This window comes from Rhipicephalus sanguineus, chromosome 1 (genome assembly GCF_013339695.2).
Source record: "Rhipicephalus sanguineus isolate Rsan-2018 chromosome 1, BIME_Rsan_1.4, whole genome shotgun sequence".
Taxonomy (NCBI): Eukaryota; Metazoa; Arthropoda; class Arachnida; order Ixodida; family Ixodidae; genus Rhipicephalus; species Rhipicephalus sanguineus.
The window spans coordinates 211,838,578-211,855,668 of NC_051176.1; the positions used below are offsets into that span (position 1 = coordinate 211,838,578).

The following is a 17,091-nucleotide window of genomic DNA, read 5'->3' on the forward strand; positions in this document are numbered from 1 at the left end:
TTTGTGCAAGTTCTGCGAGAGTGACGGATGTCGCTAGGGAGCAGCCAATAAAAAGTGCTGTTTAAACGTTTGTCCCCGACAAGCGAAGATGGGTGAATGGAATTAAAATTCTTCTATTCTCCAAGAATGAGCAAGTGTGCAAACATAGAAACCCTTCCACATAGTATGTTGATGAACCTGCGCCGCTTATATGAGGCTTTTCCGTACGGAGTCCCATTAAAACCTATGCAGCGCTAGATGTACTAAATTCTGACATGATTCGATTCAGAGCCGTGTTTCCCATCTGAAATAGACGATGTAGTAAGGGGCAAAAACTGGTCACAGTTTTTCTCTTACTTTGCAAGCCAACCTAAGCGTAATTGATGCTACATCTGTATGGCAAAAACCTGCAGATTGATTAAATGTGAATACGATTTACACAAACTGACAGATCAAGAGCAGGAGTATTCCATTCCATAATTTAAGTTGCAGGTGAGGATTATTGCGTTTGTTAACAGCTGATTATTATTAACTACGGCTTCACTTCTAGAACTCTGCCTGAACAATGCCTGAAATTGAAAACCACTAATGGCACTTGACTATTTGAAACGCATAGCTTTACACGATGTACCACCAAGCAGCAGCGTCTTTTTTCTCGCCAATCAAAATGGCTTGCAAGATACCAACCTTGTCAGCAACATTGGTTTCCTTAATGATTGCAATCGCTTGCAAGGTAACCGGGAGCTCGTTGCATTTACTGCCACCGCCTCTACAGCTACCCATGCTTGTTACATGACACGGGGCAATAACAAAAGCACGAAATCATGTGCTTACGCATGACGCACACGCCACAGAGTATTAAACTATGTTGCATGTGCTCGATATCACGTGATACGATGCACCAAGGTTCCCACATGCCATGCATCAGCCGCACTCTACTGCTCCGAAGGTGAGGAGAGCATTGAGGTGCGCTCTTTTTCAGCAGCCTCAGCGGCTGCTCTCTGTTGCTCGGCACAGGATTTGAAAGTGCATTAGCGAAAACCGCGTGCAAGTCAGCCATGTGACCACTGGCACCAGCTGAAGTTTGAATTTATTTGCTTAGTCTTCCTCTGCGGTAACAGTGAAACTTCTTTATATTGAAATCGCGGATCAACACACTTCATTGAATTAGAGGCTTGAATTACATGGTGCTATATTGACATTAAGTTATAAAAACTGAAATACTTCATTATATTGAGGTTAAACTGTATATCTACATGCACTCTATAGAGACCAGTGCACGTCTACACAGTTTAAATGGTAGGCTTTTTATTGTCCTACAAGACAGCAGGTCCATAAAATAAGCAGATAAAAATTTGTGGCATAGAAAAATATTCTTGCGGTTCTCAAGGCTGAAAAAAAAAAATCACAGCAGTATTTCATGGAATGACATTTAGTACTATACTAAAGCCAGTAAATTTTTGTAAAGAAAGTACACGTAGTTGAGTGCCATACTTCGGACAGGTGGCATGGAGTGACACACTTTATACCGCTTGAGTCACTGAGTAGTTTCTCTTTCTTGAAGATACAGGATTTTGATGTACCCCCCTTTCTTTGTCTTTCTTAATACCTTTTACAGACGGAGACGCATGCACTACAGACAGCGATGATTTTGACCTGGACCCTTTTTGCCCAGAAGGCGATGATGATGATGGGTTGGATGCAATTGTTTCACGGTAAAGAAATATGTTCTGTGCACTGTGCATAAGGACTCCATATTCTTTGAGAACTAATATATGCACCATAATTTTAACCCATGAAGTTTCTTGAGTGGTGACCTGTGGCATTCTAATATACCAATGAAATACAATTTCATATTGCACTGTACTTTCTAAAACCCTTAGTGGTGTTACACACAGCACTTAGGTAAATTTTGTAAGTGCAGGTTGGCTAGCAATGCGGAATGGATAATAAGTAATTACTCATTTATCTGTATCCAGTACATTCATGAACAGAATTAACTGCAGTGTGCCTGTGTCAAACCGTTCTTTTTTTTTTTTACCTTTGTGGGTCTTGCTGTATTTTGCTAGATGTTTGCTGTTCTGGGTGATATGTTTATAGGCACTTTCATTTTTCTTACTTTCAATTAAAGCACAGTGTTTATAAACTTAAATCATTGAAAACTTTTAACTCATTAACTCCCTAAAAGCCCCACCATGAGACATATTTATGCATTTTGGTTATAAACCAGGTTTTGTTGAAATTAAACCACTGGCTCAAAAGTTCACTGTCATAGGCAGTGTCCCCCTTAAAAAGGGATACTAAAGTGAATTTTAGTGTATGTTCTAGACCACATAGGATGTACTTTTCTATACTCGCGGACAACTTTTTTTGGCAATGAAGGAAAGGCTACGGGGAGCGGAGCTACTGCACATGTACTGCTCGCGAAGTAGTCCAGTTCGGCGCGCCGTTTCGAATTTAGTTTTGGTTTGTGAACCTTACGTATCTCCTGTGATGGCCGTTTCATTATTTTAGCGGCCATCAAAGGCTTAGACAGCCATTTGTTAGTGAAAGTAATCACAAGCTCCTTCATCGAGTCGTTGGAAAAGCTGGAGGGCGACGAGAGCTCACCTGAAGACGAAAACACCATTTTGACTGCGAGGTGCACGTAAAAGGTGCGACGTTTTCACACGCGCAAGAACGCGAAAGGAAACAGCATAAAGTAAAACAAATATAAACATCTCCTTGGTGCGTGCTGACCCTCTTTTCAAATAGCGTCTCGTAGAAAATAAAGTAATGTTTTTTTATTGTCACACAGAAAACACGGACACAATTGTGGGACTATATTCTTCAGCGGTAGCACATGCGTAGTTCGGCTCTGTGGCCTTCCCTTTATTGCCAAGAAAAGTTGTCCGCGAGTATAGGTAGCTCTTCTGCTAGCGTTGAGATTTATTTATTTCAAAGTACTGCAGGCAAATATTTGGCCCAAGCAGGAGTAATACATAATAAACATAAATCTTTAACAGCACACAATAGAAAAATACATAGGAAAAGATAAACACAGTTTTAAGAAGCAATTAGGCGTGCATGTGCACCAACAAAATGCTGCAAGTTCAGCGCAGAATAAAAACACAGACTTTTAACAGAACGCAAAAGGGAAAAAGTACACAATAAAAGATACATAAATACAATTTTGGTGAGTAAGTACATGTGCAAGTGCTCAAGTAAAACCTTCTGAGGAAGAAACAGATGGCGCCAATTAATTCCTTTCTTGAACAGTTCTAGGCAAGAGGCTATATATAAAACCGTTTTGACAAAAATATGAGCAAGTGAATGCTCACAAACATTACGAGTCCTTCTCACTGAGTGAGGCCGAATGCATTCTGGAAGCTTGAGCTCATTTCTTCCTGGCATGCTAATATAAAGATTTGTGAATCAATCACTCTTTCCGCTGTTTTCCAGTGTTTTAATGTTGTGTTCGCACATTAACTGTGAAAGGGAGTCTTTTATATTTGCCAAATATAAATCTAACAGCTTTTCTATTGATTTTTTCTAGCTGCATAATGTCTTCTTTTTTGTGTACGGATTAGTGATGCAGAACTATAGATGGTACTATCGATACTATCGATAGCTGAGTCACTATCGAACTATCGATGGTGAAAAATACTATCGATAGCGCTATCGATAGTATAAAATTCGATGGTACTATCGATAGTATAAAATCAACAACGCCGACTCACTGCAGAATAAACTTAGTTCCCCGCGCGCGTGGTACATAGTGGAGTCGGAGGAGCAGGCTGAAGGGCAAGAAAGTTGACATGCTTGTGTTCTTCACCAGAGTGCTTTGCTGACACATGATCATAAAGTCAAACTGTTCAGCTGTAGCGGAAAGGAAGCCTTTACATCTGGTGGGACTGCGCGGCTTCAAATTGATATTGATTTTATGATTTCAAAATAAAAAAATAGCAAGAAAAATAATTGTAAGGTGTAACTCGTTGCTTTTGGATACGACTTTACTGCTGGATATATTCCACCATTTCACTGCGGAAATATTTATTTCGCTGCCAAAAATTGCTCATAAATTAAGCGAAGCTGGTAGTAGGCTATCGCAAATATTTTGGCAATATGGCCGGCCAGCAACCGCATCATTATTCACACCACTATCGATAGTATTGTCACGTAGTTGTGGCGGTGAAAAATGCTGCAGCAAGACTGGGAAATACGGAGCTCTTTATTTGGGTAAACTTGAGCCCAGAAAATCAAAACTCAAAATACAAGCGATACATGCTGCGCACTGACAGCGGCCGGAGCAGTCGTTAGCCGTTGAGTAATCTGATCATCGATAGAACGCCGGTCGTCCTTTATACATCAATCATCAAACCTTCCAGCGTTATCACTGGTGCTCGCGTAAACTCTCGAATAAACTTGACTATACGCTTCTGGCGCGTAATCTTAACAGAATGATCTCAAACAATTGTGAAGCTTCTCAAACATTACGGCGCGGTCTGCGTCAAACGTTGCTAACAGTCTTTGTGGGTGAAACCAGAATACGTCAAAACAAAGCAATAAACACGCGTGGCAGTAATATCGCTATAATAATATCAACGATGGTACTACCGATTGAACTATCAATAGTTTGTCGATAGTAGCACTATCGATAGTTTGTTTACACTATCGATAGTTTCGAAAAAACTATCGATACTATCGATAGTCAATTTACCGATAGTTCTGCATCATTAGTACGGATCCCATACTGGTGATGCTTATTCGAGCAGAGGCCGTACGCAAGTATCATAAGCCAATTTCTTGACCTGTGCAGGGTCAGCTTTTAGTTTTTTTCGTAATACCCAGAGTTTTTGTAAGGCAGCTGTACAAACAGTAATATGTGGTGACCATTTTAACTCCTTATCAATTGTGACACCTAATTATCTATATTTCTTAACTTCCAAGATAACATTGCCACCAAGAAAATAAGGGAGCAAATTACGAGCTTTTCTTCTTCTAGTTATTCATAAGAGCACAGCTTTGTTAGTATTCAGCTCCATTCCTCATTTCATACACCTGTAATCATGCTCTGATGAAGTTTTTTTGAACACCACGCAGTCATCTGCAAATAACTTAACGGATACGTCATCAGGAACAACGGCAACTAAATCATTCACATAAATTAAAAACAATAGCGGATGAAACACACTTCCTTGTGGTACTCCCGTTTAAACACCTAGCTTGCCTGAAGGGGTCTTTTTGATTTCTATGTATTGTCGTCTCTCTTTAGGTAGGCTTGAATCCAGCGAATAATATATTTGAAAGTGCAGAAAGGGCAAATTGTTTATAATTTTATTGACTGTGGTTTGGACTGTTATTAGCCATGCTTTAAAAACATGTATTTCATCTAGTTATATTGTCATTTGTGGTGACTGTGCTAAAGTTCAACAAAATCTTTATGCCGCAGTGTTTGTACTGACTGGCTAAAATAATAACAAGGCAACATGGAAAACTCTACTGGGTTGTTCTCGGTACAGTCGTCAGTTGTGTACAGTCTGGATGCTGGATTAGTTACTCGACACTTTTCAGTGGACTGAATACGAAACCATGTGATAAGCTTCAACATTAAAAAGGCATTAGTACAACATTAGAACAAGGCATTTAGGCAGGGACTTTCTTGCGGAAATGACAACCAATTCGCCACTCTCCCATGTGCATTCATGGAGGTTTTACTCAAACCAAAAAGATGCTGCATTGTAGCTTCGCATGTATGGTGTCACAATGCTAAGCTTGAGGGTGTGGGTTTGATTCCTGCCCATGGTGGCTGCATTTTGATGGCAGCAAAATGCAAGATGACGTGTATTTCGATTTAAGTACATGGTAAAGGGGTACTGACACAAAATTTTGCAGCCGAGATAGCCTGTGGGATTGAGTCCCGTGAACATGCATATATCATCTACCAAACCTCAGCAGGGAGGTAATTAATTATGAATTTTAAAGTTCATATGCACGATCCAGCACTATACGCCGCACCTCGTGACATTGACATCATCTAAAGTGACATGAAGGTGACCCACAATTTCCGAGACGTCACCACTGCGGCTGAGCTCCGTGCTGGTGCAGCTACAGTAAAACCTCGGTGATACGAATCTCACGGGGTTACCAAAAATATTTGTATCATCCGAAATTCGTATGACCAGAAAACGTGGAAAATTCTATCACCAGAAAACGTGGAAAATTAGTATGCGACAAGAGAAAGTTGGCATACGCTTTGATTCAGTGTTTCGCAGGGCCGCAGCAACGTCATGAACAACTCTGAATTATTGCCAGTAAAGTTTTTAGACGTCAACGATCATATTTGTACTCGTAAATATACGGTGCATGCGCGCGTGTGTAATTAATGAACCAGACAGATGTGTTGTGGCCCGTGACCGCTATTAGCCCCTTCCTAATCTTACTATGCTTTTCTGCATGACACCAGAGTACTGCGGCGAAAGTGACTTAGGAAGCGCTTTGCTCACGATAGATAGCGGCCAAGCTCCTTCTACAAGACCGTCCGCTTCATCTCTTGTGGTCTTCGTAAACCTTTAATGGGACTTTATGACGGACCCGCAGCCCAAGTTTCAGTCTTGTTTCATAGAACGTCTGATTGCTGGGACATGGCTTGCATCGACGTGGCAGGCACGTGTTCACACAGTACAATGACGCTGCTGCCTCAAGCACAGGAGCACGCGTCAACGCGTCGAAAAAAAAAATGCAACGTCAACGTCATTTGTATATATACGCGAAGACGCCTAAAGACCTCCAAGATTCGCACGCACTATCTCAGAGGCAACGACGCACCGTTGATGGTCGCGCAGCCCGCACGCCCTCGCGTGACTGCAACGTCTTCCGCAACAGCGCGGGCAGCACCTGTTCGTACCTGTGCTCTAGTGTACGTTCGTATCAAACGTTGCGGGGTGCAAATCAGTTCGCAACAACCGTACTCCAATACATTGCAGGCTAATGGGCCATGGCCGGGACCACAGAAAAATTCGTATCACCCCGAAATTCGTATGAGCCGTGATCGTATCACCGAGGTTTTACTGTAGTATGATGGCATCATAGTTTGCCATGCTTGCGCCAGCGGTCTACTATTTGGCGGCTGCTCACAAGCCAGTGCCTGCGGCGAACCTGCGGGAAGTGTGGAAGCCTCAAGAATGTCGTTGCTACCAAACGATCATGATAACGACAACGCCGATGACGGCTCAGCACATGCGGCAGGCAAGAGAATGCCAGCAGACGATGCAAGCAGTGGTTCACAGTTCTGTGTGCTCTTTCACATGCTAGATGGAGATGGTTGCACCCAGTGGCTTGTCGTTCTTAGAGCTTTCCCAAACCGAAACTGAGACTGGTCAGCAATAAACAGACTGTAATTAGTTATCTGTCGCGCGCTGCAGTAAGCGATGTGCCGTGTTATGACTAATAGGCCCCTAGCAACGTGTTGCAGCAAAAAAAAGTCAAACCAAAACTTTTGTGTCAGTACCCCTTTAACACCCCTTTAAAGAACCCCTGGTGGTCTGAACTGTTCTGGAGCCCCCCCCCCCACTATGGTGTGCCTCGTAATCGTGGTTTTGGCACGTAAAGCCCCAGAAATTATTACACTCAAACCAGAGAGCCAAACATTGAGTGCTTTGCAAGCAAACATTTCCTTGTCCACCTCCACTTTATGCGACATGAGCCAAAGACTGATGCCAAGCTGAAGCCATCAAACAGTTCAAGTAGCACCTACTCTAATATTACAGCTCCTCGTTGACAGGTAACTAGTAACATTGCTATTCAGAACTCAGGAAGTGTGAAGAGGCTTTCCTCAACTTCTGTTTCTACAGAAACATGCACCTAAGTGCACTTCATGAAATCGACAAAGTGGTGTAAGGAGTCTTGTTTCATATGTCTTGAACTGAATTATCTTTGCTGTGTTTAACATTTCAAATGTATCTAAACATGCATGCGGGAGTGTATAGATCTGATGGAGTGAAACGTGAAAATTTAGGGTTAAGCAATGCATGTGCTTTTGATTCCCGTTCGTTCTTGTACACTTACACCAGAGCCAACATCGCCTTGAGGGGCCAGATTCATAGCGACTTGACGTGGTAATTTCGAGCAGTTGTGATTACCAATTGCTATACCGGAAGTTTTGATGTGTCATTTGATTCTGTGAGCACTGCACATGCCAGCGTTCTCGGGCTGTCAAACCCACCACCAGGACATGATTGTTGCAGCGTGTGATAGGTTCACTTGTGCGATGAAATCATGTGTTCTGTCTACTCCTTTTGTGATTTTACGTCAAGTTTATGTAACTTTTTCTTCAACAGCATCAAGGAAAAGCGAAAGCAATGCAATGAGAAGCTTGTCCAGTGCATTAGAGAAGGAAAAGTAAATGTAAGCATAACTACTATCAGCTACTATTGATCTGCTTCACTTTCCCAGTTCAGAACTATTCTTTAAAAATCGTCACTGAATTGCAGGACCATTTGCTGGGTGTGCTGAATGGCACGGTGCCAAGTGAACGCAACAAGCTGTTCTATAGCACCAGTCGAAGTGAACACTTGCAGCTCAAGGATTGGTCATGGTTCGGGCCTATTGAGGATGTATCGCAGGTGAGTTAGTCGTGTATTTTTCAACTTGAGTACAATCTCAATAATGCGACAGTAATTGGCATCAAACCTTTGTTTAGTCAAATTTTTGTAGCTATGCACTGGTTATTTTGGGCTACTATTGGAGCACCACAAATGTCTGAGGTTAAAGAGCTTGCGTTCAAGCGAAATGAAATAATAAAGCAACCGAGTCTGCATAGTCATTGTCATTAGTGCGAATGATGGGAATGTCTTTTGCTTCTCCTCTGCTACTGTTGCAGCAAACAGTGGTTTCACATTTCAGACCACTCCAAGACATGTGATGCCAAAAAGCTGTGAAAGCCATTAAGGATGAAAAGCAAGTTTACTGCCAGCTGCTCATTATGTCAGTCTATGATTACTAATTACCAGACAGCTTGTTGGCAACAAAATACAGTGTGTACTCATTATGGTGGATCTAAATTCAGCATACTTTTAAATATAACACTGTCCTTGTTTATTCTGATCTGGCTGTAGAGGGAGTTTTTTTTTTTAGACAATGCAGATTTTTAATAAAAATTCTATTACAGTCGGGCTCCTTTCGTTTTCTCACATGAACTTTATGTTGAGGAGGAAATACTTTTCCGCAGGTTAAATGGCATTGACGTGACAAATTAACAAAAACTCGTGAATTAACTTTTTAATTATAGACTTGAGGGTGGTTGTTTATATTAGAAAGTTGTAGCGCGTGCCAATTTATAGCATACACATTTTTTAGAAATCACAAAAGTTGCACATCATTAGAGATGTTCATAACCGAATCTTAATACCCATACCAAAACTGACCGTGCCCGGCGCGCAGGATATGCAGCCACTCTGTTACGTCAGACCGGAAGTACCCGCGACAAGGAAGTGACAAAATTTAAATCAAGGTCGCCGAAGCAGAATCTCTTCAGGAAAATCTACAGACATTCTGAAATACACGAGTAGACAGCTTATTTTTTTAATGCAATGTGCAGTGCTTATCTGTTTTTTTCTTAACCCTTTGTGGTCCGAAACCCTTTCCCACCTTCCGTCCGTTCTGGTCTGGTCTGAAGGTAAAAGACTCAAAGCTCAAGTAAAAGAAGTGTGCTTACTCTTTTACAGATGGCGTGTAATGTAGTGAGGAAACGCGCACGTGAATCAACCGCGAAAGAACTTGTCCAGTAGTGCCCGACCACGGACCACTGCGGCCGTGTTGCGTTGTCGGGCCATGGCGGACAACGGACCGCAAAGGGTTAAACTATAAACAGGCGTGAAAAACTATTTCGCCTGTCTGCAAGAAGAGCCGCAACGGCTGCCCCTGAGTTTTATGCTTCAGAGGGAAAGAAAAGGTTGATATCTCGATTTTTTCACGCACAGCTCGAAAGAAACAGATAAGCACCAAAACACCACACACAAAGGTAAGGCAATCCACTGGCTTTTAATGGAATTATTGCATTTTTGGTGCAAATTTCGGGACGCGAATGGGTTTCATGGCACTGCTTGACGATAATGTAAGAAACACCCCTTCAAGGCAACATGCGTTTTTCTTTAAATTTTGTATTTTATGGCGTTTGCAGTTAAGGATGCAGAGTTATATGCAGGGGTAGGGTATACATGAGAAAATACATTATCGATGTAAATAGCGCCTCAAAATCTTCATATGCAGCTGTGCCTAGTGCCTACTCCTTGGGCGCCGGAAGCATCTAGTCTGCCTTGATGCTAATGTCAGCCTTGTTTTCCACTGTCATACTCGGCGTGCTTCTTGGGATGCTGCACGATGCGGCGACATAAAGCATCTTTTCCCCAAGTTCGACTGTACTGATTATCGCCAGCTTTGCATCACGTTAACAAAACGAACGAAGTGACAGCCTTAGATTTTTCTGTGCATTGATGTTAAAGCATCGCCGAGTTCAATATACGAGGGGCGTTCAATAAAGATTTCCCCTGACCCAGCTCCTTTAGACAGAAAGCAACGAAGCTTTGCAGGTTTATTAGTCCTTCTCTACATAGGTGCCACCCAGGGACACACACTTCTTCCATCTTATGCAACTGCAAACACCTCGCTTGTAGAAGTTGACAGGTTGCTCCAAAAACAATGTTGTGACTTCAGAAATCTCATCATCTGGAAAATGCTTGCCCTTTAAATATGACTTCATTGTTGGAAAGAGGTGGAAGTCCGATGGTGCGAGGTCGGGTGAAGAGGGGGATGCGGTAGAATTTCTATGCCGCAGCAGTGTGCTTCCATCTGGGCAACATGTGAGTTGTGAACTGGGGCATTGTCTTGCAGAAGGCGGACACCTTTGGTGAGCATGCCACGTCTCTTGCTTTTGATGGCCTCCCGCAATTTCCACGACAGTGAAGCATAGTATGCCCCAGTATCCGTGGTACCCTTTGCTAGGAAATCCATCAAGACTACTTTGTGCTGATCCCAAAAGACTGTGAGCATGACCTTGCCTTTTGAGGGCTGGGCGCATGCCTTCTTTGGAGGCGGTGAGTCCAAGCGCTTCTATTGCATCACCTGGACTTTGGTCTCCGGATCATAGTGATGGACCCAGCATTCATACTCTGTAATCAGTCTGTAGTCTGTTGAAGAAGTCCTCCTGGTTTCCATGGCACATGGTCAAAAGAGCCTGGGAGCATTCGACTCGTTCCTGCTTTTGGAAAGACGTGAGCAGCCAGGGAACCCAGCGAGCGGATACCTTACACATATGAAGATGGTCCTGAATGATTTTTTCCATAGACCCCACACTAACCTTGATATTTTGGGCTAGGTCTCGAACGTTCACGCGGCAATTTTCCAAAATGGCGGCCTCCACTTGCTAGATAGTGTGTTCATCGATAGCAGAGTGGGGTTGCCTTGCAATTGGAGCCGTTTCCACCGAAGTCCGACTACATTTGAATTAACGATGCCAGTTCTTCACTACATCATATGATGCGGAATCCTCCCCATAAACCTCTTTTATCTCATCGAACGTCTCCCTTGGAGTGCGGCCTTTGAAGTACAGGAACTTGATGACTGCTCTGTATTCCACTGCATCCATTATCACACCTCACACCGCTTCAGCACCTGTAAAAGAAAGACCGTAATTAGTTCAGAGTTGCACGTTGGCATGTGACTTATGTCATTACACTTTCGCAGTTTCAGTATCCCGCAGTAAATAGAAGCGAGTCAGGGGAAATCTTTATTGAACACCCCACGTAGTCCGGTTCAACTGTAACATTATGAGCTCACGCTCCTCTCATTCTCCTAGTTTCCCCTTCCTCACCTCCCAGTCAGTATTGTTGTCAAAAACTGTCTTTGGTAGCTTTTATAAGATTTTACATGGAGGCTGTTTTTCATATATCCCATTGAAAGCTAGTGTTTTTAAGGGTGTTTTTTAAAGGGACACTAAAGGCAAATATTAAGTCGACGTTAATTGTTGAAATAGCGGTCCAGAAACCTCTTAGTGCTACTTTTGTGCCAAGGAAGGGCTTATTTTGAAATAAAGTCACGTTTTAGTGGTCCGCATCGCATTAGCGCACTTCAAATCACCCGCCTGAAAGCGGTCTTTCTGACGTCACTGTTGCCATGCCCAATGCTGCCCACCTTTACTGCACGGCAGTGTGCACTGGCGGCGTGCACCATTCGGCCATCCAGCAACATCACATGAATGTGGCATTTTTTTTACCTTTGTCAGAGCCATAGGCATATCTATCGGGGGGGCAAGGGGGGCGCTAGCCCCCCCACTGAGAAATGTTAGGGAGGCGGAGCCCCCCCACTTTCGACAGTGGTCATTGTCGGCTGCAGACTGGGAAACTAACAAGTGAGGACAATTTTTCCTTCAACACAGCAATCACGTAATCACGTAATGAAATTCACACTTCTGCTGTGAAGATTGTCCTGCGTGTCTCACGACTAAGTGCTGTTGGCTCTCTGCGTTGCGGGCTGCCTAGGCGACGCTTTCACGCCTTGCACTCATGCATTGCAGAAGAGGCTATCGCTCCACTGGGGTTCTATAACATTACAGCAATCTGTCGTGATTTTATTTTGTTCTGCCTGGTCTGACATTTAGGTAATCAGTGACGCAAATACGGGCGGGATTCAATAAACGTTTTACAGCCCGATTAAGCGAACTTCTTTTTCAGGAAATTTAGTTTCTTCCTTTGAAAACGAATAGCATCGCCACTGCGTCATATCCAAGTGGCTGCGAGTTTGAGTGTAAAGATGTGTCTAGTATTTTAGTTGTGCTTGGCCAGGAGATCTAAAAAAAGGTTCCCACTTTAGTCTCCGATTAGCCTGCTTCACCTTGCTTATCATATGGTAGCCTGCAGCGGTCGCGCGGCTTGTAACAAGGCAGTGAACTCGAGCACATTGAGAAGCCCAGCTTTCAAGTTTCCCCCGTCACTTGATCTACCTCACCAGGGAAATGATCAGCGTTTATGGTTTTCTAGACTAAGAAGGCCGCCCACCTGCAAAGGATTGTGTCTCTTCCTAATAATGTTTATTTCTCTCTCTACCTCCCTGTCTGCAACGATGAGTTCATGAGAGTTGTATACGCGCAGAAACAGCTCAAGATATTTATACCACCACTGAAAGTATCTATTGTACATATATGAACCAGTGTTGCCCGCTGCTATAAGTAGCCGCTGCCAATGTGGATGGCGGGCAGCCTTCTTGAGTTACTTTCAGAAAGCGACACTGTCTGGCTATTCCGAAAAAAAAGATTAGTTTTTTCAGCACAGTAAGGCGCTACTTATTGTGCACACTTCATATTAACGCCGCAAGTTTTCGCAGAGTCATGTTTGTTGTGGTTTAACGTCCCAAAACCACAATTTGATTATGAGAAACGCTGTAGTGAAGGGCTCCGGAAATTTTGACCATCTGGTGCTCTTCAACGTGCACTTAAATCTAAGTACACGGGACTCAAGCATTTACGCCTCCATCGGAAATGTAGCCGTTGCGGCTGGGATTCAATCCCCGCGACCTGCGGGTCAGCAGTCGAGCACCATAGCCGCTAGACAACCGTGGCAGGTTTTTCGGAGATTTGTGACTTTGCGTAACAAGCAGGCGATTTTATGGCACACCGAAAATTTTGGCGAATAGCGAAGAACCAATGACCAATGAAAATAGTTTATTGTTATTTCTTTTACACAGTCATGCGTAAGTGGTAATTACGCGGTCGATCACCTATACGTCATTTGTTGCGTCGTGTTTACGAGCAGGTGCTGTGAGCATGACCCAGGAAATTTCGACCAATCATTAACAGCTAACGTTGTTATGAAAGCTTCGATTACAATTAGAACAAGAAGTTTATTTACAGGATTTACAACTGTCTTGAGACGTGGTACTTGGTTCATGGCTCAAAAGTCTCTGCCTCGTCTTCGAAGTTCCCCCGCACCGGCCACTCTCTCACCCCCGTGGTATTTCTTCTGTTTTGTTTCCATTTTAACTTGTTGAACGCCACGTGCGCAGTCCCGATGCCTTTCCAGGAAAGCCCCACAACCCTGTCGCACCGTTTGTGCCGTGCCTGAGAGGGTGGTGTGGTGTACCGTTACGTTGACAGGAGGGGAGGACTGCGTGCCTGGGCTGAGAGAGACTCCTTAAGACCCTGTAGAAAGCAGACTTGCGTCCCAACGCTGAGATGTTTCATCTTTGGGGACCCCTCGTGAGGCTACTGTTGGTTGGGGGCCCCGCGTGAAGCTACGGGAAATCCTTAACAAACGTCTTATACGGGAGGAAACAATGCGGGGTAGTTAACATTATAATTGCCCACATTTTTTCAAAGAAAATTTGAGCTTACACAGTTTACGTAGGCCTATTTACTTGGAGGGGAGGAGTAAAGAGCCACTTCACCGCTTTTCCGTCCACCCCCCACCCAAGCTGGGAAACGTAGGAGGGCAAGGAATGACACCTAGTATATAAATTCCTAGTTATTAATAATCTTATAACTATACACAACCAGCTCAATGTGGTTTCCATAAATATTAATCGACTTAACTTGGTCGTCTTCTTTAGAAAGACCTCATATTAGAGGGCTCTAACAGTAAAGAAATTGGCACTCGCCTTGTTATGGAGACTTCTGCGAAGTACTTTGCTTTGTCAGCCACATGTTTTGTTTAATAAGTGAAAACTTAAAGTACTCGAGTTACAGCAGGCTCTTCACACTCATCGTATTTACGTCAGAGTGTGTGATACCCCTGTCACACGGGCACCTGTGAACTCCGTTTAACTCCCTCGTCTTTTCCTCGAGGGAGATGGGATTCATGTCACACGGTCACCATTTCGCTGAGGAAGTTAAATGGAGCTTTTGGTGGAGGAAGTTCGGTAAGGACCATTTCGGCTCGATGGAGTACTCTCGTTCCCAGCCAGCTACTGCTACGCTGAAAACCGCACTTGCAAAATCGTCCTAATGAGCTCAATTATAATTTTAAAAACTATGCTCTTTTTTGCGTAGCATTTCACGCCCCGTAGTGTAAGTTTTAGTTGTATTTTTTTGGACATCAGCGCTTGTATACTCTCCACACCAACGCCTCGCCAAGCCGCCGCTGTGAAGCGTCGCGCGATATTTGTTTCTGCATGTGTGAGGCGCACGCACAAGCACTGTGACAGCAATGGCGATTCCGAGCACTTCATCAACACACAAAAACACGTTTTTGTTGCTTTAAAGGCGACTGCACAGGCAAAAAATTGGACGTTTCGACGAGCGCAGCAGCGCTGTTTCTGCCCCATGCGGCAACCGTCGAAAGCTTGCACCGAGCCGTGTAGCACGGCCACAACTCCATTCTCGTAATGCTCCATCAGGTAGTTAAATGCCGAACGGTGTGAAATGGAGTTCGGTGGTGGCCGTGTGACAGAGGTATGAAGCTTGCAGATGGAATGCTCAGATCAAGAACAGGTTAAATGTTGCTGTACTTTTTAAACTTCACAGTAATATTTCCAAAATGTTATTAAACACTGCTTTGTCGCGGTTTAGGGCGGCTGAGCCTGCACAATCTGTGCTCATTCTTCCTTGATTTAAAACAAACAGTTTTGAAAAGCAAATAATCTAATCATCTCCATCAATATAAAAAATCACGTGAATTTCAGAGAAAATGTCTTTCTCTCTCTCTCTCTCTATATATATATATATATATATATATATATATATGGCGGACTGAGTAAGCGACCCAGACCCCCCCCCCCCCCACTCGTGAACGAGTTTTACGCCACTGGTCAGAGCGACTTTCACGATCGTGCAAAGCACACGCGGCAGTACAGAATACCGAAACTACCACTGAGACGTGACCGCGTGAGCGAAGCCGGGTGCCAGGCGAAGCGCAGTTCGGCGAAAACAAAACTTTTGAACCACGCATGCCGTTCCCCATGCCAACACCAAACAAAGAGGTTCTTTTTTCTATGAATCAAACAAAAACGAACAAGCAGCATTTTATTACGTCTCTTGATGCACGGAAGGTTCTTTTTTTTACTGCAGCTAGTTTGATTACTATAGTCGGGTACAACTTTAGAAAAAAGGAGAGGCCCCGCCCATATGACCGAAGCGCGGCAGCCGATTGCCTCAGCGGCAAAGAAATAGTCCCGCTGACGCGACTCGGCCGAGTTCGAAGCGCGGGCGGCCATCTTCTCCTTGAGCGGAGTCACCGGCCGTCCGGCTCGTGACGTCAGTCTAGAGCGCGCGCCCATTGGTGGAAGCGCGTGTGCATCCGCCTTTGAGGTGCAAATGCTGCTTTTTTCTAAAGTTGTACCCGACTATAGTGATTAATTGTAGTCGGACACTCTCACGTCATCGGGATCATTTCCAAATGTCCCACTTGTGGCGCAGGTCATGTGATACATTTAGCTTAATTTCTCGGTAAGTAGGGCACTGCTGTTGGTAATATTGCCATTTTAGACGTTTTCATACATTGAGCTTTCACTCTGACATAACTTGTTATTTGCCTTTATTATCCCTTTAAAGGTGCCTTTGATCACTTTTTTGGCGTACTGTTATTTTGTTACAGGTTACGTAGACTGATGGTGGAGGCCGCTTTGGCCTAGTTCAAAGCACTGATATGAAAATGTTGAATAGTATAACCAGGCAAGCAAATCATTGTATTGCTGCCAACCACAGTCTTCCCTAATGATGCTTTCCAGGAGCATTTCTGCGAAAGCGACGTCACCACTCTTATCTCCATGATTGGTCCAGATAACCATAGCACTGCAACAAAATTGTGATTAAGAATTGCAACAAAATTGAGGGGCTGGCTGCTGTTTCACCTTTGGGCATGCTCTATGTTATAGAGAAGTGCATACACTAGTAGTGTATCTATGCAAAAGCTTCTCTTCTTCTGTATGTTAGCTACCTTGTTGCCTTGTTTCGTTTGTACTGTACACTTGTGAGTGTTGTTCAAGTGGTGCAAGTTCCTCACCTCAGCGCATTATTGTTGCCGCACCCTTTTTGTTTGGGCGCAGCACCACATTTGTAAACAGCGCTATCGTCACATTTCATGAAATAGACAACCTGCGCAAACTTCCTCTATGTAGCCAATTTGAGCTCTTACTATTAGCATCGAA

At 43.7% G+C, this 17,091-nt stretch overlaps 1 protein-coding gene across 1 annotated transcript in view; it reads left to right on the plus strand.

The window, feature by feature from the left end:
- The window catches only part of LOC119406801 (uncharacterized), a 56,405-nt gene that overhangs the window by 31,636 nt on the left and 7,678 nt on the right, over positions 1-17,091 (plus strand). Inside the window, exons 8-10 of the mRNA XM_037673538.2 lie at positions 1,598-1,694; positions 8,298-8,364; positions 8,451-8,582. Coding sequence (XP_037529466.1) covers positions 1,598-1,694; positions 8,298-8,364; positions 8,451-8,582 — 296 coding nt within the window. The remainder of the gene's footprint in view (positions 1-1,597; positions 1,695-8,297; positions 8,365-8,450; positions 8,583-17,091) is intronic.